Consider the following 22111-nt stretch of genomic DNA (forward strand, 5'->3'; position numbering starts at 1 on the left):
TCTCGTAGCTCTGGCTCCTGCTCTTAACACCAGGTTGATGGTTTTGGCTGTCTAAGAAAGTAACCAGATTTCTAGATATGAGAGCCATAACCATAGACAGTATAAAGATGACTAGCGGAACTTCTGCTCAAAAGTGAAGCCAAAGCACCCTGGTGACCGGCTGCATATAGGTCATAAGCTCTACCTACGTTTTAGTTAGTTTTAGTTATTTGATGCTATAGAAAGAGGATGTGACATAATGGCGATTACCAGTTGCCATGCCAACCGCTTCGTAAAGCAGTCTCGAGGGGCCATGAAAGTTGTAAAAAATAGATTCAGAAATAAGTACCGTGTATAAGCCATAATTTCTTTGGTACTGGTGGAGGTAGAGCATACACCATCCGTCTAATCAGATCAGACCAATTATATATGGAGGACAATCATTTGAGGAACACCACCTGGTCAGATTAGACAGGGGTCCAGAGAACTCTACACAGTTACATCATTTTGACAAGTTTACACACTGATGCCACATTCATTTTCAGGACATCCAGTTGACATGACTGTCATTACCGCCAACCTGAATAACAGTTACACAGAACCCAGCTCATATGGAGGGACCCATCTATTTGAGGTTGTTCTGGGAGAAAGAGGCAGAAAAGACAGAGAAGAAGAGAGGGGAGGAGGAGGAGAACAAGATGAATTCAAACAAAACTCAGAATAAAGCATACATGGAGCATATAAACATGAAACAAACAACAAGTACAAACAAGGTATGCATGTAGGTGATGCGTGGAAAATAAAATTGTCAGTGACAGTGGTATAACGTATAGTGTATATGGGGTATCATAAGGCAGCTAATAACATGCTATACAGTAGTAGCTTACTAATGTATGGATAGCAGGGGAGAATAAATAAGAGCACAGGTGCTCAGCGCAAGAGTGAAGAAAAGAGAGGACATGTGCTCAGTGCATATGGGAAGTCCTCCATTAGTCTAGATCTATAGTATAACTAGGGGATGTTTCTGGGCATATGAGCAAGGTTTAAAGCCTAACTTTAGGTTTCAGGCCGGGTTTTTGTAAAGCGTCTTGAGACGATTTGTATTGTTATTGACGCTATATAAATAAAATTGAATTGAATTGAATTGAACTTTAAGTTTTAAGTCCAAACCTAAACTCGGAGCTGATTACGCTGGCCTGGTAGCTAAAGGCTCTACCTCCCTTTCTACTTTTGGACAGTAAGAAGTAAGAAATTTAAAAGTGAAGCAATTGATTGGGGTAATATGGTATTATGAATTATTTGAAATATGAGGGAGCATGTCCTTAAAGAGCCTTGTATGTAAGGAGAAGGTTTTTAAATTCTCTTCTGGATTTTACAGGGAGACAATGAAGAGAAGCTCAAATTTGGAATAATGTAAACTTTCTGACTAATTCCAGTCAGTGCTCTTACTGTAATATTTTGCTGGGGAAAGAAGGCAGTCCCATGTGCTGATTACTTGTAAGTATAGTCACAGGAGTCTCTAACTTCACTTGGTGAATCATAAGCCCATATTTAAGGCCATGCTTCCCTCATACTGTCCCCAAGTCACTGGTGGTCTGCTTCCTGGAAGTTCAGATACAGTCACCATTGCCACTAATGGGTTGTTTTCCATGATGTGGACGTCTAAATTAGTAAGCCTTGTCTCCAATGCTACAAAGAAGAAGGATAAACAGAAGTCATAACTAACCATAAAGCTGTGAAAAATAAAGCGTACATTTTTCAAGATACTATGGAATATAAGCCCTAGGATAGAGTTTATGCATGTAATTATACTGTGAAATTAGCTGCTATGCAGAGACATGTTTGAAATTTAAGGTTAGCCACGATAATGAGTAAACAACGGCATCAGTGGAGCAGTGCAGAAACAAGAAAGGATGCAGGATGCTAGAAGGGATGAAATTATAACAACATCAGACATTCAACTAGTCAACAGAGACATTTAAAAGTCTTCTTCAACAGAAGTAATTAATCAGCGCCAGCAGTTATATCGTAGGCTCAATACAGCTATACAGCTAAATCATCAGTAATCAAGTCATTCCATCCTCATTCAAAGGTGCTGTGCTTTGCCTATTGGCATGATATAACGAAAGGTAAATGAATGGTGTAGTATTATCTTATAACCACTGCAGTGATATGCTATGGTTAGGTACACAACATCTGTCTTATGTATACCCTTCACTAAAGGTCTGAACAGGCCCTTTGATTGCCCAAAGTTTCTCTCATTGTTACAGTCGAAGCCAGATTCCCTTATAATGACATCATGACGTCACATTGGCAGAAATGGTCTTTCATTTGCTCAAATGTGACCACTTCTTATTCAGTACCTACCATGTTATTAGCACCCAGTGTCACACTAAACGGTATTCCTTATATCCTTAGTATCACTTCCAGTTGTATTTGTCTCTCGTTGATATTCACAGCCTATATAAATTGCTTTATGTCATAGTTTTCTACATGAACAAAGACAGACTAACATCTATATATGATATCTATATATACAATAAAAATGACCCAAAATTGCTTAACATGTAAACAATATTTGCACATTTCGAATGTACTACCACTGTCACAGTATGACACAACTAATTGTACCTTAAACTCTGACAACCCTCTACCCTTGCCTTTATTTTATTTTAGTTGTTTATTCCAGTTGTGTGAAGGTAACTTGCAAAGTAAGAATTTCATTGCTCAGTGTAACCTTTGCTGTGTGTATAACAATAAAGTTCTTGAATCTTGAATGTTTTGATTCACAAAATGATTGTTGACTGCAGGCCATCAACTACATACATGATTTCAGAACCGAGTCAACATTACATTCACAACAAAGGTTATAAACAAAAAGAAAAACACTTGAGCGTCCTTATCTTCCATTGCATTGCTGATTCTGACATAGATTAGCATAGCCTGTAAAGATTATGTGGCATTACTAATACAGGCTGCACTAATTAAAGCCAGAATCAACACAACTTCTTAGAAAATGTTTTCCATTAATTCGCCTCCCATTGATGTATAAAGTGGGAAAAGAGAAAAACTTGGCAGGATTACATTTATCCACTACAAAGATAAGAAAACATACATTCAGCAGGGTAAATCAAAATCCGCAGTCCTCTCATGGTACAAAATTTATATTCATATAATTTTCATTAATCGGGCAGTTGGCACAATGTGGAATACTCATTCAAATATTCTACATTGTTTGCAAGTCCATTAATCTTTATATGGCAAAGAAAGGGGTTATTTCTATGGTGTATCCATTTCAGTAAAATCCTACATCTTAAGCTAAAGTTCACATACATACATAGAATAATTTCACTTAAAAGTCTGTTTGATGACATTAAGGTTTCTATCTAAGTGTCTTTGTCTTGTATTGTGTATATGTAATGTATACTGAGAAACCTCAATTTTGCAACTGCAAATATGCTTGGGTGGACAGATTATATTCTGTTTTACTACTGCTTCTAATTTAGAGAAACCAAAAGGGAAATTGGGATGAAGAATTTCTGCTGTATGTTTTCTTAATTCCCTCTTTTCAGTTAAAGACCCTGTCTGTGTCCGTAAAAGGTGCATGATCATGTGTGCCATTCAAGTACTTACTATACTTAAAAAGCAAAAGCCAAATGGTAAGCTTCTATAAATTAAATGGTACTTACCAATCTGCTCTCATGCCCACTATGCAGTGTGATACAAGTCCAGCTCCATTCATACAGAAAAAAAGCTCTCTGCTGCTGTAGTTCAGACTGCTCTCTCAATGTATGACTGGAACCTCCAGCTCCTCCTCACACAATAGTTTTAATTTTGTCTGAGGCCAAACCTCTCAACCCAAAACTGGGTTGTTACAAGCCAGGTATTATACAATCTTTCATAAGATGTGTTCCAACATCCCCTTGATGGAGCAAATACTACAAACTAGAAGTGTGTGTAAGCATTTGGAATGAGCCCGTCTATGAGCAGGTAAATATACTGTATGTAGCCTGGAAAAATAAAGCCTACGGTGTTCAGTGCAATATTGTAGCGATGAGTGCAAAGCAGAACTCATTCGAAATAAAGAGAAAACAATTACAACACTGTGCAAAAATGACTGCAGTGGCTGTTCTTGATAAAGTGGAGAACACATTCACATGTGAAGTTAGATAGACATTGTATCACCTCAGTGCATCAATTAAAAAAATTGCAACTGAATGGCAGTGTCATTCCATAAGTCAGGTACATTCCTACCAGTCCGACAACCAAACCTGTAAAACTCACGTTTTTCAAATAAAAAGCTACATTCTCACAACTACCACTAGTTACATGATCAACAAATGTATGCCTTTTTGCACCCTGATTTACAGTACCTGTTTGCATTTACAAATCAAGGTCAAATGTATGTATGCCACAGGGAGTAGAGTTATTTTGTATTTAACAGAGTACTATATACAATATTTGTAACATGTTGATTCAGTCTGTGAAGGACTTCTTAATTTGTAATCCCACTATATTGAACAATGGTTGGCACTTTATCAATAGTGGGACTCTGACAAAAAAAAAAAAAAAAGATATTTTGTAAATATTGACCTGTGTCTGACTAATCAACTCCAGTTAGATGATTCTGGATTTAGATTTTCCAAAAGTTAAGGACCTATTTACTAAATCATTACCCTCATACTCATGTTTTTAGCCTATTCTTATGTGTACATGACAGAACATACAACAATTAGCCATAACAGTATGACCACCAGCTCAATATTGTACATCATGCTTTTATAATCAACACACCCCAGACCCATCGAGGAAGGAATTAGACCTCTAAAAGTTAACTACTGCTACTGATCACAATTTCATTGGTTTTCCTGGTCTCATCGAATGTTTTGAGTCTCATATGCTCTCCTCCAGTAGTGACCAGATGGCTGCCTAGCCACTGTGTCCCCCATGGTTCTCCTCTCTTTAGCCACAGCTGTCTTGAGGCTCTGCTGCTTTGTGGTTTTACGGATGGTTGCTCTCTTCCTTGCTCTATCGATAGACAAGATCTCTGAATAGAGATTGGACTGCAAAACCCTGACATCCAAACTTTATTGGGAGACACCCAGCTTTCCATCTGGCTTGCTGGCAACAACTAACCTGTCCCTCATACTTTGAGCTTCCCCTCAAAGTTCCCAAGGAACTGTTACTTCCAACATAACCGCCTGCTTGGTGGACTCAGACAGGAGGACCCAGGCAACTGGAGTTTGTTCCTGTGGCCATAGAGTGCAATGCTGCTTCAGCTCTTTGGTAGTACAAGCCATCTTCTAAGGAGGGAAAGAATTCCACGCCTTAAAACTTCCCTGGCAGGCCAGAACAGCCCACTGATTGTAGCCAACCATCTAACTCAGAGCATGTTGTCTGAAAGGAAGCTGCATCCCACACATTCTGTCAAACACTTTGCCTAAGGCCTTAACAGGCTTCTCTGAGATGGTTGGGATGGCTGTGACTGTGATGCTGAACTGGAATTCATCATCCAACTTCCATTTTCTTAGCACCATCAATCTCAACTTGGCTGGCTTGAAGCACATACTAAACCCACTCTATCATCTTCTCGAGTCCTTGTAGGACCCAACAACGCCCTGATAGATGGCTGCATTGCGGTGACTTTGACTTGGGGCCTTTGCACTCAGCAGACTTTGCGAACATATTCATAGCCAGGGACAACAAGATGACAGGGTTAGGGTAAGTAGAATTACTGCCTATACAATACTTCAATCAGGAGAGACTTCATGAACTATTAAGATGTTTTACATGCACAATAGAAACATTACAGCTTGAACATCTTCACTTCTAAAGGACTGGTGGGGAGTTGGGGTTTAAATAGGAACATCAGGCGCAAACGAGGACATATGGCCAGAGTATACGGATGAGGAGCTTGTTGAAAGGAGGATGCGGAGGCAGAGAGAGGAACAGCTGGCCAAAGAACAACAAAAGGCTGCACATCCGCGAATAGACAACAGGTAACTCAACAACGACCAACTTGTATAAAGGTGATGAGATCAATCATACCCTAAGATCTCTGAATATTAACTTAAATAAATACAAACTGAATGAAGGCCATTGGCTGAACTGAACTTTTAGATGAACAATTCCAGGCAAAAACCAGTTCATATCATTTACGCTGTTTGCTACCTTCCCTGTAGACAAAAAGGCTGAAGCGATCGGTACTGCAATAAGGGGGAGGGGGGTTGGGTCCCCTGTAGGTCTCCTGAGTCAAGGATAAGTCACACACCAATGGATGTATGCTCATGCGTTTGCCTGTGCAGATCTGGGATTATAACACATCCAGCACTTTCTTGTTTACTTACTGTAAAAGGAACACAAGATTTGAGTTTCTTAGCCCATCATAGAAGGCAGGCCACGGCCCAATGATGTATAAACCATGATGAAAACGTGGACAGATGGTTCGCAAGACTCAATCATTCTGTGGTCTTTGGATGTCTTGTCTGTCCTTTTTCTGGACCTCCTATGGATAGGTCCAACCTCCCTTCCATCTTTGCCCATGATACAAGATGCCATTACGAAGTTCTAGAGTAGAAGTAAAAGATATGGTTGGTAATTGTAAACTCTTCCCCACAAACTTCCTTGCCCACAAATGTTTTGTGGAAGAAAGTTGGTCTGGAACCTTTCTATTGGTAAGTAATTATGCTCTGGCAAAGATCTGCCAGGCCAATCAAATTTCTTGGCTCAATGCAGTGACGGACAGAAGTGTAACAATGACACAGTCACTCATGTCATCTGAGCACTGTAGATTTGAAGTTGTTTACAACAAAGTGGCTCTGCTTTGACTGGCAGGATCATTAGGTTCATTTGGTTTGTGGTTTTGATTACTTTTGACTATTTTTGGTAATTTGTGTCAGTTTGACAATATTGTGTGACTAGGTGATTACACATCGTGTTAATTTAAAATGTTCAAAGCATTCTTATATGAAATATAAAATATATGTAATATTATACAATCTTATGTCTGACACTAACTTTGTTGTGATGCCATATTTATCAGTATCACAAATCCCAAATTAACATGGTTAATGCCTCTAATCTGTGACTGTGATGAAAATGATACTATACTAAGATCAGGATTTTAGCTTCTGCTGTATGTGAATGTAACTGCAGCTATGTGTTTGGTATGAAAATTAACCACAAAAGACGAATACATTTCAAGAAAACTGTTGGATTGAAGAGCATCCTACACTGTACAAGTTAATAAAAGCTTTATTTTGAAAATCATGCAAATCCATTTATTACTCAGTCCAGTCCAGCTTTACACATTTCTCTTTCAGAAGTAGTAATAGCAGTCAAAAAGTCTACATTGTGCACTACTAAACTAAAATAAACATGACCCCTTCATGTTATAGTAAATTTGGAAAGCAGATATTTTACATAAGCAAAACACCACTTCTTAGTGGCATTCTTCAGTCTGAGTCTTGTTTTAAAAAAGAGGCATTACATTAGCATGTCATAATAAGCATATTGTAATATTCATAACACTTACACTTGCTGCAGCTGTATCATCTACTGCGTTATCATACAGTCATCTGTGTTAATTGTAAATCTCACATGCACTGTCACACTTTAAGGTGCAATCAGTAAACATGGCTCTTTATTAGCCTCTTGTGAAATCTTGAACACATCAGTAGCAGTAACAAGTATTTGAAAATAATCATTATTATTATTAACCCCCCCAAACTTCAGTTTACCTACGTACCCAATCTACCTGTTTCCAACCCGTATGCTGTGCTGTCTTTTATTTTAACTTTGGGTGTATATTTAGTTGGCAGTTCATCACTGCTGAAATTTTAGTTTCAACATACTTCACTGCTGATCACTTGGATTTCAGAGAGAGAAAACTATAAGTAAGCAGTATGTAAAGACTGGATTATTATTTATTTATTTTTTTTACCAACAAACTTGCAAAACAAAGATAGCGTTATCTGTTCAGGAAGTACAAAGCTAACATAGTACACAGATGAAAAGTTGTTCAGCCAAATCTGCATGTAAGAGCCCGTAAAATATGCACCTTTACGATCAAGTGACACTCTCCTTTAACAGAACAACCGCAGTTTTACTTAATGATGTAAGCCAACACTTGAAATAATAACTGCATTAACAAATACATGACTGGATTTATCTTTGAGACAAAGTTGAGCAAGCTTTTATTTGTTCTAGTTTTGTCATTTACAATGATCAGTCATCTCCTATACCCTACCTGAAGGACTATTGCTCAAAATTTTAATTAAATGATACTTAAACAAACCTTTAACTCATAGTATATTAAAACAGAGATGGCTAAGTGACAGAAGAGCAGGAACGAGGTTCTTTTGTTTTCAGTGGGATGCTGTTATGGCAAAATGACCTTAAAAGTTAATAACAAGCCCACAACACTTAAAAGCAATAATACAGAAATCTTAATTGATCTTAAATAATTCTACTGGATTTATGGGTGGTATAAATTTAATGTCTTCGACATTCATTCATAAACCCACTATTAAACATGCAATGGCTTTTTTTTCCAGAATGTCTAATATATAAATATTTACTCTCTTTGCTGTATTTTACCATTAAGGTCTGAACAAGAAAAAAAAAAATAACTAAAAAAAAATAAAAATAACTAAAAAAAAACTGAACCTAAACAAACATTCTTATTTGAAAAGGAATCTAGGACATGCTTGTCTAATACTTTTAACTGAGCGTTCATTCAGTCAACACACACTTCCTATCACTGTAGGGGGTAAATAAACAATTGCTTATTATAAATATTGCTTATAACAGATTATTTAGTTTCTGACATTATCATTCATTGATGCATTCATTTGTGTATTCTAATCAAAAATCCTACAAGGTCCAAAAATTTTAAAAAACACAATACAATACTGAAACATAAGCTTACAGTACAACACATTGTAATGTATGATGATCTAAAATTGATGGTATGACAGTATCAGATGAATAATGATGAATTATGAATATTTGTTAAGTGTTAGGAAAGCCATTTTAATCACATATGGTGAAACATAAATTGCAACATTCACCTAATAACCTAACAGGTTCTTAGGTCCACCGAGCTATGCAAATAAAGTAAGTAAAGGAAATCCATTACAGTTAATCCATTTCAACACCAGCAGAAACTACTGCCTCAAAAAGGATAATAAAGGCGAATCAGCACCTCTGTAAAACATAGTGAACATGATAATGGACACGTGTTTCTTTTGTATGTCTGTGGACTGTTTACTCTGGTGTTGAAGCCCACAGGAACAGTGTGCTACTGTGCAGCAAGTTTGATGTTTTATAACTTGATGCACACTGGTCCAAGAGCAGCTCACAATCCTGTGGAATGACTCTTTAGTTTATTGTTTATTGTTCCTGTAACATTTGGTAGATCTAGACAAGCCATGGAAATGAAAATAAACTGGATGCAATGACTGAAAATACTATATGGTTTTCTTTTTTTATCAGTTCATCAAATTAGCTTCTGTATAACCATTTTGTTTTTAACACGACTCCTATCTTGACAGAAGGTACTCCGAACAATGAACCTGCTTGATGCAAAGGTTCACACAGTAAATTGTTTGAGATTAAGAAGTTGTGCATGTTTGCTTCTCTGTGACCTCTGATTATACCTACAAAATGTCTTGCAGCAGACCTGCAGGGCAGTTTTATGTGCATCTTTGGAGAATGGTTTTCTCTTTAGACTGCTTTAGGTTAGTTACAGGTACGTGAACCTAAAAACAGACTTCCTAAGTATAGAAGAACTATAGAAGAAGCCATCTGAAGTCAACAAGAAGCACAATACTATACCATATAAGTGTAGTGGATATCTGTGATTTCAATGCTGCCGCTAATGACATACTAGTTGGACTGCATGAAACTACTAAAATTTTAAGACATTTCAATTGTCGATATTTCCAATAACAAGTGCTCCTTCTCTTTTATTACTATCCTTTAGAGTTCATATTTGAAAAACATTTCCAGTCCTTCATAACCCCAACGACAGTTTGCAAATTCAGATGCCCCCCTTAGTCTTTACACTGCATTTCTGTCAAGCTTCTCTCCTCCCCGAGCTTGCATAGTTCCTCTCTGGCTTAGTAAGGCACTGTATCCTCCTGTCTCCCTTCCCTCCGCTGCCCTTGCTATGCATTCCCACTGCAGGAAGCATATCTGATTGCTCCAGTCTGGCTCAACATTTATCTTACCTAACCAGCATGCACTAATATTGTCTGCAGCTAATGAGATAAAATAATTTTTTGCTGCTTTGGTGTTGTTTCACATAAAATACGTAACATTGAACAGTTGTTGCTGAGCCATAAAACCTTATCTAGGTAGCATTAATTGAAATAATACAAATAAACAAAAGCAGTCTAGCCTTACCAGTGGCATCTAGAGACTGTGATAATACTTACACAGCACAATACTGAGTTAGATACAACAAACATGCTGACAGTTTAGCTGTTCTTCAAGTCTTGAGTGGTGTGATAGTGGGACTAAACATGGAGATTTTGTCTGGATGGTGGCATTAGAGACTATCTGCCCAGCCGAGTTAAAATAGTGTCTGTGTGCTCAAGACAACATGACATGTAAGTGTTTACATAAAGTATATCAATCTAAACACATCAGACATCTGTGAGTGCATGCTACTGGGACAAAAGATCAAGTAAAATAAAAAGGTGAGAGATACCAAAGACATTAATGATTTTGCTAACACAGTAAGAAAGTTGTTTTTGTTTTTGCATTTTTATGCTGATGGAGCATTATGAGTTATGCATGCTTTGGCTGAGTTTTCAGGTTGCTCAGCTTTACTGGAACAAAATGAACCTGATGCTCATCTTGCTAGCAATGTGAACACTTAATCAAGAAGCCCTTAACACATAGTGTTGGTATGTATAATATGTGGAAACAATGTGGAAACATCTGTAAACTGTATTTTAATTCAATCTAGTACAATGGTTCTTAGTTTTTGTTAATGTTCTGTTTTTGTTGACACTGTGCACAGTTCAACTATCTGGTTGCTCTGGAGGTTCCAGTTTGATGGTGTCTTGGAGCTGGTGGTGGATTTCTGCAGGGACAAACGCACACCACACACACAGGTGAACATCCAGGGAATGGACACAGAGATAGTGGATTTTTATAAGTACCTGGGTGTTCACCTGAACAAAAGACTTGACTGGACCGACCACACTAGTGCACTTGAAAGGCCAGAGCAGACTCGAACTGCTAAGGACACATAGGTCCTTCTATGACTCCTTCCCTTGTGTGCACTGTCCTTAAACTATATGATGCTGTAACACTGCAAATTTCCTCACTGTCAGATAAATTAAAGGATTATGTTATCTTGTCCCAATTCTCCTGTAACAAAACCAATCAGATCATGAGATCGTCATATTTTGCCAGTCTTAACAAAAGCATGGCATGTAAGTAAGCTTCTCAAAGGTCAGATTTCTTGCAGAGCAGTGCTGATAATCCAGCACCAACATGCAGCATTGGGTACTGGAAGAGTCATAAGACATCAACACAGTAATGTCTCTTCTTTTGCAGCTTTCAGGAAGAATTCTCTCTAGATTACATCTCTGTGTCCTTCTCATTTGTATTATTTGCTTGTTACAGTTCATGTTACATAAAATGAAACAAAGAAATCATCAGACCCATAAACCTTATTTTGTCACTAGTCACATATTGTACAGCATATATTTTCCATGTACAAAATCTTAGAATTCTAAACAAAGGATGCTGGAGTTCAGCTATCTAGATGAAGACAGCTAAAGGTGGGGCCTGTAGGGGAAAGCTGGATGAATCCTCCTGGAGTGGGAAATGAAGCAGAGAGTAGAACCTGTCCTTTGGTAGAACAGGGGCTATCTACAGAAGAGGAAGGTTTGAGGGGAAAGCAGAAGGCCATGAAGAGGTTACAGTGTGAAAGGGAAGAATCTATTGCTCCAAGAACAGGTCAGTTGAGTTGATCCTCATATTGTTTCCGGAAACAGTCACCAGCAGGGAAAAACTCCCAGCAACGTTCCTGGTACATCTTCCAGACATAAGACTCCTTAAAGACAGACAGATCACATTTAAATTCTAGTATCCAACCCTACATTGTCTCCTATTTAGGTTAGTATCAGCAGTGTAATGTTCACATTACACTAGTGATGATGAATACTTAGACCATAGGAAAATGAATTGTTTTACCTGGCCTGTGTGCTCTGTTTCATCTTTGTTGATGAGATACATCACAAAAAATCTAAAATACAAACACACACATTAGAAACACACAGTTATTAGAAAAATGTATCCACTGACAACTTACTGTAAAAATGTTTTTGTTAATATGCAGAAACCCTTGGCAACTACAGTATAATATATGTAGTATTTCTTCCACAAACCAAAAAAGCATTCTTGCCTCAGTTGTAGTGTGAGGTTTGAAATTTACTTATTTGCTTAAAAATGAACCCAGTATTTGTTAAAAAAAAAAAAAGAAAAAGAAAAGGGCAAGATAAAGCCAATGGGAAAGCGTGTGATAAAGAAATAGTAGTGTGGAGGAGTGAATGAGAAAAGGAGCACTGATTAGAAAAGAAAGTTAGAGGAGAACACAATTTCTTTTTTTTTATACTTGTCATGCAGGTGTTGTAAAGGACATATAAATGTCAATCAAATTTGTGTCTTTTCTGTCATGTACTGACTGGTCAGTAAAAACTGTAGAGGCAGTGTTTTATTATATGAACGCACTGCATTGACTATACGGTTAAAGTTTACTAATCAGTTTCCTTGCATTTTCTCATGCATGTGAGGGCTACATATTGTTTAAAAATAAAAAATATATATATATTAGGGTTTTATTTACCATAAGCTGTAATGAAATGCAACATTTAACATTTAAATGACTATACTGATTATCAGAAGTTTTTTCAAATTACAAATTAAAAATGATAGATTTAGATTTAGACAGACTTTATTTGTCATTTTGATTTCCATCAAAATTAAATTTCGGTACAATGGCTCATAGTACAGCAGGAATATTGAACAGAAACGGTATGTACAACAGAAACAGATATTATAGAGATTTTCGATTTAAGCGTAGTTAGAAACTCCATTACAAAAGTACACTAATCTTACCCTCTTTATTATTATGTTCTCCTGCCAGTATTTCCATAAATACCCCTTGTGCAACAGAGGCAGTAACATGGTATAGGCAGTAAGTAAATCAGATGATGAGGATGATTAATTATTTTAATCTGTAATTTGTAACTATCAGTAAAGATCTAAGGATTTCCAGTGCCACATTAAACAGACAAGATTATATATTCAGAAGCATTTATTCTAAAGAGCAACATGCTCAAATGTATGGGTATGTTTAAATTGTGCCCACAGTGTGTCTGATCCTTAAGGTGTACGTAAAAAGAGAGTTTTGTTAGTTTACATGCCAGATCTTGGTTCTACGTTAAACTTAACTCGCTCATCAAATGAAAATGAACAACAGACAACCGACTCTTTCACAGCAACCTCTTTTTTTTTTTTTAGGAAAACTTAAAGTTTTGAGTGGATTACTGGTCCATACGATACGATTTTACATTTGTCCTAACATTTTTTGAATTATATTAGAAAATCATGTGAGTGACAGGGTCACCTCAGTGACATCAGTTACAATTAATGGTTTATACTGATTGTTTAAGATATAGTTATGGTTGCAATAGAGTTATAATGGGACATTCATAGTCATTTTGAATTGAAGGATTAAAATATTTACCATATTTATTGTGATTTGACATAAAATTAAGTATTATATTCATGACATGAAGAATTAAATTCTAATCTTTTTAACATATCTGGCCTTAACAGCATAACCTAAATCCTAATACTTTTTTCTGCTGTAACCCATGAGTTTAAATTGTGGCGCCCTAACAACAACATTGAACTGTTGCATTGAGCAACAACTGGACAATGAAGGTTTCTCACCTAAAATAATCCAGTCACTAAACTTGTGTAACTCAGTATTTCTATTTTGCATTGGATGCAAACCCAAGCCCTAACAATCACAGGTGGCTGCCTGTCAAGTCTAGACTAAAAATATTAAAACAGTAACAGTAATTTGACAGGGCTGAACAGGGTTGCGCTTGTCTCCCTCACAACACATTCTTAAAGAAAATCTATCAATAAAGGAGGACATTATTTTCACAAAAGGCAGGTGAATCTACTTGCTGGGAATAATACTAATACATAATACTAATACTAATTTAAACATATCACGATAAAATCAATTGACGATTAAAGAAATAAGAGAGTTTATATTCAATTAGGTCTTGTATACGATAGTTTTGCTCAACAGTTGCTGAACGTAGAAAAATCCTACTGAGGGACATGTCATTTTTAATGTTTTAAACTCATTAAAAACACAGTTTTGATACTTGCATACAAACTATAAAATATTTTACTTCGTTATTTTTAATTATTCAGATTTATTTAACAGTATAGTTCAAGGAAAATAACATTTTCGTTGAATCAAACCATAACAGATGTTCTCTATAAATGTCCTGTTAGATCTGCTACATTTGACTCCTTTGATCACATCAATATTTTACTACAGAGACTTGAAAGTGTGATCAAGGTCAACCACATTAGACTGGTTTTAAATATTTCTATCCAACAGATTCCAATCCAAAACAGATTTTATGCAAAGGTAAGTTATGGAGTTTCACAAGGTTCTACTCAGGGACTAATGGTCTTCACATTATAGGCTTCCCTTTGGCAATATTATCAGGAAACACTGCATAAATCTTCATTGCTATGCAGATGGTACAGGGCTTGTCCATGAAACCAGATGAAAAAAATCAGCTGGTTGAACTCCAAACATGCCTTAAAGACATAAAGGCTTGGATGACCTGCAGCTATCTACTTCTAAACTCAAAAGTAATTGCATTTGGTTCTAACCACCTCAGAGATTTATCTAATATAGTTTATCTGGTTTGCATTACCTTGGCCTCTATCACTACTGTGAGAAACCTTGGGGTTATATTTGATGAGGATATGTCCTTTAATTCACACGTAAACAAGTGACCAGACTGCCTTCTTGTACCTGCGTAATATTGTCAAAATATACATAACTAAGGGATGGATTAGGGTCACCTGAGGAAACACATATATACTATAAACTTGATTAAAAAGTAAAGATTTATGAGTTTGTCTGCCTCCCAAACCAAGGTTGGGTGCTCATTCTGCCAAAGCCCAGTAGTTGAGGAGTCTGCCTCCCAACCTACCTTTGGAAAAAACTAGCGATCACAAGTATTTTGAGAACAAGTGTTCTTGTTATTTACATATTTAGAAAAAAAAACACAGTTGAATGTCAGATAATGTGAAGAAGATCACCCACTGTTTATCAATAATAAATCAGATGAAGAACTCATTTCCCCAGAACGCCAACGATGGAATGACAACATGCAACACAACAGAAGTCCAAAGAAGTCTACATTCTTCTCTGCATTGTTTTGGCAACTGCATACCTTCGGACGGACATTTATTGTATATTAATGATGGTGAAACGTTCAGCTTGGCTTTTCAAAGGGTTTTTCATAGTTCAATGACAGATAGCCTTGTGTTAGTGGTACACAGAAACTTAAACTCCAGATGTACTCACAGGTAGTTGGCCAAGTTGTGCTCCTGTAAGGTGTGTGTTTCAAAGCCATGTGGGACAGTGTCAAAGTAGTCATTTCCTATTCCACAGATAAAACATTTGGTCTGCAAGACAAACATGGAAGTATTAAGTATCATTATACATATTTATCTGCCACTCTTCATCTGTGAAACCTGCTAGGTGTTAAATTGCCACCTTCTAATATTCAGTTAGGTAAATGCCCACAGTGTGATGACACCGTGATAGGTAATTTGGAGATTTATTGGGCCTGTTTGTTGCTGTGACAAAAACCTTGCAGTGTGTATTACCATTTTTATATCATATTTATGATTATTTTTGTGTATACATCTTCTAACCTCCATGTCTTCTTTCACTTGTTCTTGCTGGTCCCTCAGCTCTCCGAATGCATCAATGATCAACCCTAGAATTTAAGACAGCATATGTTGGAGGTTAAAAAGTCTGAACCTGCATCGCATTTTAGCCGCATCACACATGTGCATTTCAAATCATGTACTGTCTCTTACTTTACTCTTTACTAAGTATGTTAAAAGATACATTTAAAAACTAAATTCAAATCTTCTGATTTTTGTGTACAGCATTGCTCACCCTGGATGATGGCCAAAAGGATAACAATGACAAAGAAGAAAAAAGTGATATCAAAGATGATGCGGTAGATTTCATACTCGTCACCCGCCGGGTCCTCGATCTGATCACCGATTCCTCCTCCTGCTCGCACACCCACATACATGTGGAACATGTAACACTGGGGGAGAAAGAAAGAGATACCATATGGGGATACTGACATGATTTCAGCAGGCCACACAGTATAAAATCACATTTCCACTGACAAAAGCCACAGTAAAGTGTGACTTTGAAACAGAGAAAAGAGAAACATGAAAATGTTACACTCAAATGACAAAACAAGCCTAAATAAAAGGCTTTGAGCTCAGCAAAAAAGGAGTGAGGGCGCTCAGAAAGCAGTGACTTGCTGGGATTTGTAGCATTTCTTCACTTGGAACAGACATTTATTAAGTCATAAATTTGTTACAAAATGAATGCAAAGACAAGTGGCTGAAAGTTAAAAAGGACAGTGACAATAGTACTTGCTCAGGTGGATTTATCAGAACCACACAAGGCAGATTAGGTTATGAGAGCTGGAAAAGAAAATTGAGAAGCTTTATGGGACATGCTCTTAAAATGCCTTGACCTAGATAGTTAACATAGGTGCAGATGTATGAACAGGGGGAAATTTTAGTTTTTCTCATGGGCCATGAATGGAAATTCAGAGCAGGTAAAGTTGGGCAAAGTATTGTCCAAGATTGTGCCAAAAGGGAAGATAATAATTTGCAGAAATGTCCCTTTTTACACCTGAGTACAATTGCAGACAAAGATGGAAGGTTTATTTTTGTTAGCGGTAAGATAAAGTCCACACTAGTCCTATTTGGGCAGATTTTCAAGCAAAGGAGTCACACAAAGAGTTATTAAGGATTTAAATTTAGTATCCAATGTTATGGTTATATTCCAGAAATAAGGTCAAATTAACAGGAATTTATAGAAAAAATACCATTAAAAATCTGTAATCCTAGTCCTGTAATGCTCTGACAAAATAACTGCCTGGTAAGGTGTAGTATCCGGGAAGATATAAAACAGGGCTATTTTACTTTGATTTAAGATAATTCACCTTTTGATTTAATTTTTTGCAGTGGACTACAATTACATATTCCATGACAGGAAGTGGAACTGTGCAGTAAAAAATCTGGATTGTGCCATATTGAGGTGTATCATATGGTGCTAATGAAGATTTTGCATTTTTTTTTTTTTCACAAAGACCCAGTCTCCTTGATACAAAGAAACAAATTCTCCTCTTTCTGAATGAGGAGAATAAATTTGGGTGAGATCTGATTGAATTTTTTCCCTTGTAGGTATCGCTGTCTTTTGTTATAAACACTTTAAGTGAAGCACCATCACTGCTGGTTACATTCATTCATTCATCTTCTGTAACTGCTTGTTCCTGTGAAGGGTCGCGGATATGCTGCAGCCGATCCCAGCTGTCATCGGACGAGAAGCAGGATACATCCTCGCAGGGCTAACACAGAGAGACAGACAACCATTCACACTAACACTCACACCCAAGGCCAAGTTAGTATCACCAATTAACCTAATGAGCAAGTCTTTGGACAGTGGGAGGAAGCTGGAGTACCCGGAGAGAACTCACGCAGACACAGGGAGAACATGCAAACTCCACACAGAAAGGCCCAGTCGGCCCATGGATTCGGACTCACTGTGCTGCCCACTGCTGGTTACATGTTTTACAATAAAACAATAGAAAATAATCATGTCTGCTGTACAGATAGGAATTATCTCTACATTTTAATTGTCAGATGAAGGTAGGATTATACCAAGATTTTTCAGAGAGGATCAAGTTTCTGAGCAACTCAGTTCAATTTTAAAATAATGTTAACATTTATTGGAATTTTGTTTTAAATAAATTCAAAATTCAATTCAAAACGTGAAGAGACTTTGATTTAAAACTAACAAAGAAAGAGAAACAAGGAGTTGGTAACAAGACGCGGAGAATAACTGAGTTACAGGAAACAGGATAGAAGACAGAAAGTGAGAAAGATGAAGGTTGGGAACAAGTGGACAGAAAAGGACAGATCAGTTCCGATCAGTCCCTCCTGCTCTGGATGTTAATGTAAGGGAATTATTTCTGTAAAGAGAAGGGACAAACCTCTCCAGGGCAGTTGCCCTTAATCAGTCCATCCCTCTACCGTACCAAGGCTCTGTCACTTCGCTCTACAGTAGACCAGACAGAGCTGCCACTGTTTCCTTAATAGGAAACAGAAGAGCTCTTTTGGAATGTTATGGGTGGCTGATCATAGGGGATTAGAGCATGTGTGTCCTGAAATTTCTGGGTGACAGAAGAACCTCATGACCCCTTAGAAAACACTGGCCAATAGAGCCCTTATATAGTATTTGTTTCAGATGGCTTGACACAAGAAAAGACTTTCCAAATCGTTTTTCCACTGGTGTCTTGGCTAAACTGAGCTTGCATCATGGTGGCCGACAGAAATATATGAATTCTTCAGACAGACAGAAGGGGAAGACTAAAAGCAGTGATACCTGATTGAAGCTGGGCCCTTTTTACAGACACGCTGTACAGAATTCATCCTAGTTTCAAAGAGATAGCTTATTGACACTGTTTGCCAGAACAGTACTAAACCCCCTACCACTACCAGGATCTTACCTCGATTTGTTTATAAGCCATGAGACACAAGACATGTTTATTAATCCTACGTATGGGAAATTACCTTGTCACAGTTTGGCAAAAAATATTATCCATTGTTGAGTTAGTGTTTTTGTAATGTTTTCTACTAATTATGGATTTTTGTCAGCCTTGCTCAAGTTAGCAAGATGGGGTCATGTTTGGTGAGTCTGGCTGAGCTGATTGGATTCATATCCCATCGTGGTTTGTGTGCATTCACTCCTGCATTAACATTGTGTTTTCTCTTAGTAAACTTAATCCTGTTATGTTTTTGCTCAGTTTAGCCTTGTATTTACAAATAACATGTGTAAATTCAACACAGTGTCTGTAAATTCAGTACAGCACTTTCGACAATCAGTTCTTCATACTCACTGTCAACATGTCGTCACACTTCATGTCTGGAAGTTCTCCATCTTCACTCTTATTGTAGAACTTTCTAAAGAAATTAAAGGCCACTACTGTGTAGAGGTACACCACCACTGCTAACAGGCCAACTGTTAACACCAGCTGAAGAACACAAGACAAGACAAGGTTGCTGTGATGCACAACAGATTCTGGATTTAGAGGGAAAGTAGAACATTTTTTCCAAAAAAGCGTTTAAAAAAGGCAATCCAAAACACTTTTTTGGATTACATGACCTGGAGAACCTTCACGGATATAGAACATTCTTTACTCAATACTGTCAAGTATTTGACTGGTTGACCTTCTCTGTTATTTAAAACTTAAACAAACAAACAAATGTGTGACAAGTCTTGAAAATCTCTACAGGAATAAACATTCAACCAAAAGATGATGAGTCCTTGTTGCAACATTTCTGTGCCTGTTTTTGTGAATTTATCAAAGTAAGTCCAAGTGAGTGACTTTAATGCATGCTGACAGTTGTGATGTGTCCTTTACAAAGACATGCTGTTATTTTAACACTATATGTCTATATTTGCATGTGTTTGATTCAAGCTCCATGTAAGTCAGATACTGTTTACCTGTTTGCCATTGTGTGTGACTGAGGAGAGTATGGTACGCAGTGTCTTAAAACCCATGGCGATGTCCAGCAGATGGGCAGCAAAGAAGAAGTTGTTATAGTGACCCAGGATGGACATGGTCATATACCAGGCCAGATACAGGAAGGACTGCAGGGAAGGATACAAGTTGGTCAGTGTATGGTACTGTAAGAGAGTCGGAACCACTGGTTTATTTAAGGAAAACCAAAGCCATAGGAAAGCAATTTATGATAAATTTAATTCAGAATAGATATAGATATGGGGGTAGGTCTGCCTGCCTCTCTTTTTCTCAACTTTGGACCCACTGGACTTTCTCTTCCTCCTGGCTTTCAACTTTGGTTAGACTTTACAAAATGCCTACCTGTGGAAAAACCTGAATACCGGCCTACTGTGTTCTGCTTTTGAGTTCATCTGAGACCCTCTGACAGACACAAATCTCTAACTATACAGAGCCCACTCATTAAGCTTGTATGGCTTATGTGTTAAACTTTTATTGGGGTCCTGCTTGTGTCTGGGGCTGTACCTTGTGGGTGAGTAAATCTGCCATCTGCATCTCCTTCAATGCCTTCATTAAAGAAATACTGAGCGTTTTTGAGCATCCTGTCCATGGAAAGTATGCTGCAGATTTGTCAATGCAGGTTTGTCAGTCAATTTGTTGTTAAGGGAGAACCCCAAACCGTAGAGCTACACAGTTTCTCTACAGTTCTGGAGCAACACAAAAACTAGTATCCATTGCCCCAGTTCTACCATTGTTCCCCTCTACGGCACTACCATTGTAACCAAACTTGCCTTGCATAGTACACATCACCTTGTTTGCACCCAAGAAGGTAACAAGTCAAAAAAAAATATTCAATAGACCCCTGGACTACTTTGAATATCTACTACTTTCACTAATGTCCCTGTTCTAGTTTTTCCAGGGCTTGTTGTGCTCCAAGAAATGATCAGCAGGTTTATGTATTTATCGAATATAAAAGAATATTCATCTTTTCCAAAAACCCTTAAATAGAAAAGGACAGATCAGCTCAGATCCCTCACATGCAATTGGAGGAAGAAAACAAACTATTTCTCCAAAAACACACTGTGGAGCCAAACATGGCTGCTGATTTATGAATACTTACATTGTCAGTGAATACAACTCCCAGCTTCCAGATCTGGTACTTGACATCAATAGAGTTCAGCCTGTTAAGAGAATGAGAGGAGATTGGGACTTGTTTAGTCATTCAGTAAAAAAGCGATGTTCTGGATAGTTTTCTGAATTAAATGAATGATGGTCTATGCTGTAGGATCTGAAAATTATTTTCTGCTTCTTCAGTTCAATTCAATTCAATTCAATTCAATTTATTTTTATATAGCGTCAATAACAATACAAATCGTCTCAAGACGCTTTACAAAAACCCGACACACACAGCAGTAAACATTCTACATAGTAATAGCACAGAATTGCATGACTAGTAGTAGATAGGAAATTAGAGGGAAAGAGCTCTGTGCCAGAGAAAAGAAAGTGGAGGATGCGCGAGAGGAGAGAGAAGAAAGAAGAAAGAAGGAGGACATGTGTTTGGTGCATCGTCCCCCAGCAGCCTAGGCCTATAGCAGCATAACTAAGGGATGGTTTAGTCCAGCCCTAACTATAAGCTTGATCAAAAAGGAAAGTCTTAAGCCTGACCTTAAAAATAAAAATAGAGAGAGTGTCTGCCTATGTGACCTCTGTTCAGTTAACCAAGATCATTGTTAATTCAGCTGCACTTGCAACTCTGCTATAAAAAAAAATGTGCACTCCATTAGTTCATTCAATTTGAATATAGACTATAGACTACTCACACAGCAGTGAGTGAGCTGTCTCTCCTGGGCTTTCTCTTTTTGTGAGCATCGCTGAAGTCCAGAGCAGCCTTGTCCATTCCCAGCAGTTCACTGATGCGGTCATGGCCATAAAACTCACCATATTTATCCATCACCTAAGAAAGAGAAAGTGGACTTGTTACTTTTTTGTGGAACATCATTTAAAAATCCATTCTTTATCACCACCATTTCTTTTGAAACTCCACCAATGCAGGCACTGATGACAACAACTCATTTTCAGTAGTGAATGTGTCTAGAATGTGTGGCTGCATCATGCAGCCAGACTTAGTTGACAGGATGCAGTGGTTCTGGTGGATACTGTTGTTCACTGCAGTATATACAAATCTACAGTTCAGTGTTCAGACAGATGCACATTCTGGAGTA

At 37.5% G+C, this 22111-nt stretch overlaps 1 protein-coding gene across 1 annotated transcript in view; it reads right to left on the reverse strand.

Moving 5' to 3' along the window:
- Window positions 1-11690: 11690 nt before the first annotated feature.
- The window catches only part of ryr2a (ryanodine receptor 2a (cardiac)), a gene marked incomplete at its 5' end in the record, with an annotated part of 253225 nt that continues 242804 nt past the window's right edge, over window positions 11691-22111 (reverse strand). Inside the window, 9 exon segments of the mRNA XM_084568164.1 lie at window positions 11691-12052; window positions 12193-12244; window positions 15632-15732; window positions 15985-16049; window positions 16235-16391; window positions 19266-19400; window positions 19874-20020; window positions 21010-21070; window positions 21710-21843. Coding sequence (XP_084424290.1) covers window positions 11957-12052; window positions 12193-12244; window positions 15632-15732; window positions 15985-16049; window positions 16235-16391; window positions 19266-19400; window positions 19874-20020; window positions 21010-21070; window positions 21710-21843 — 948 coding nt within the window. The 3' untranslated portion in view covers window positions 11691-11956.

The sequence above is a fragment of the Chelon labrosus genome (assembly GCF_963514085.1).
Source record: "Chelon labrosus genome assembly, chromosome: 19".
NCBI lineage: Eukaryota > Metazoa > Chordata > Actinopteri > Mugiliformes > Mugilidae > Chelon > Chelon labrosus.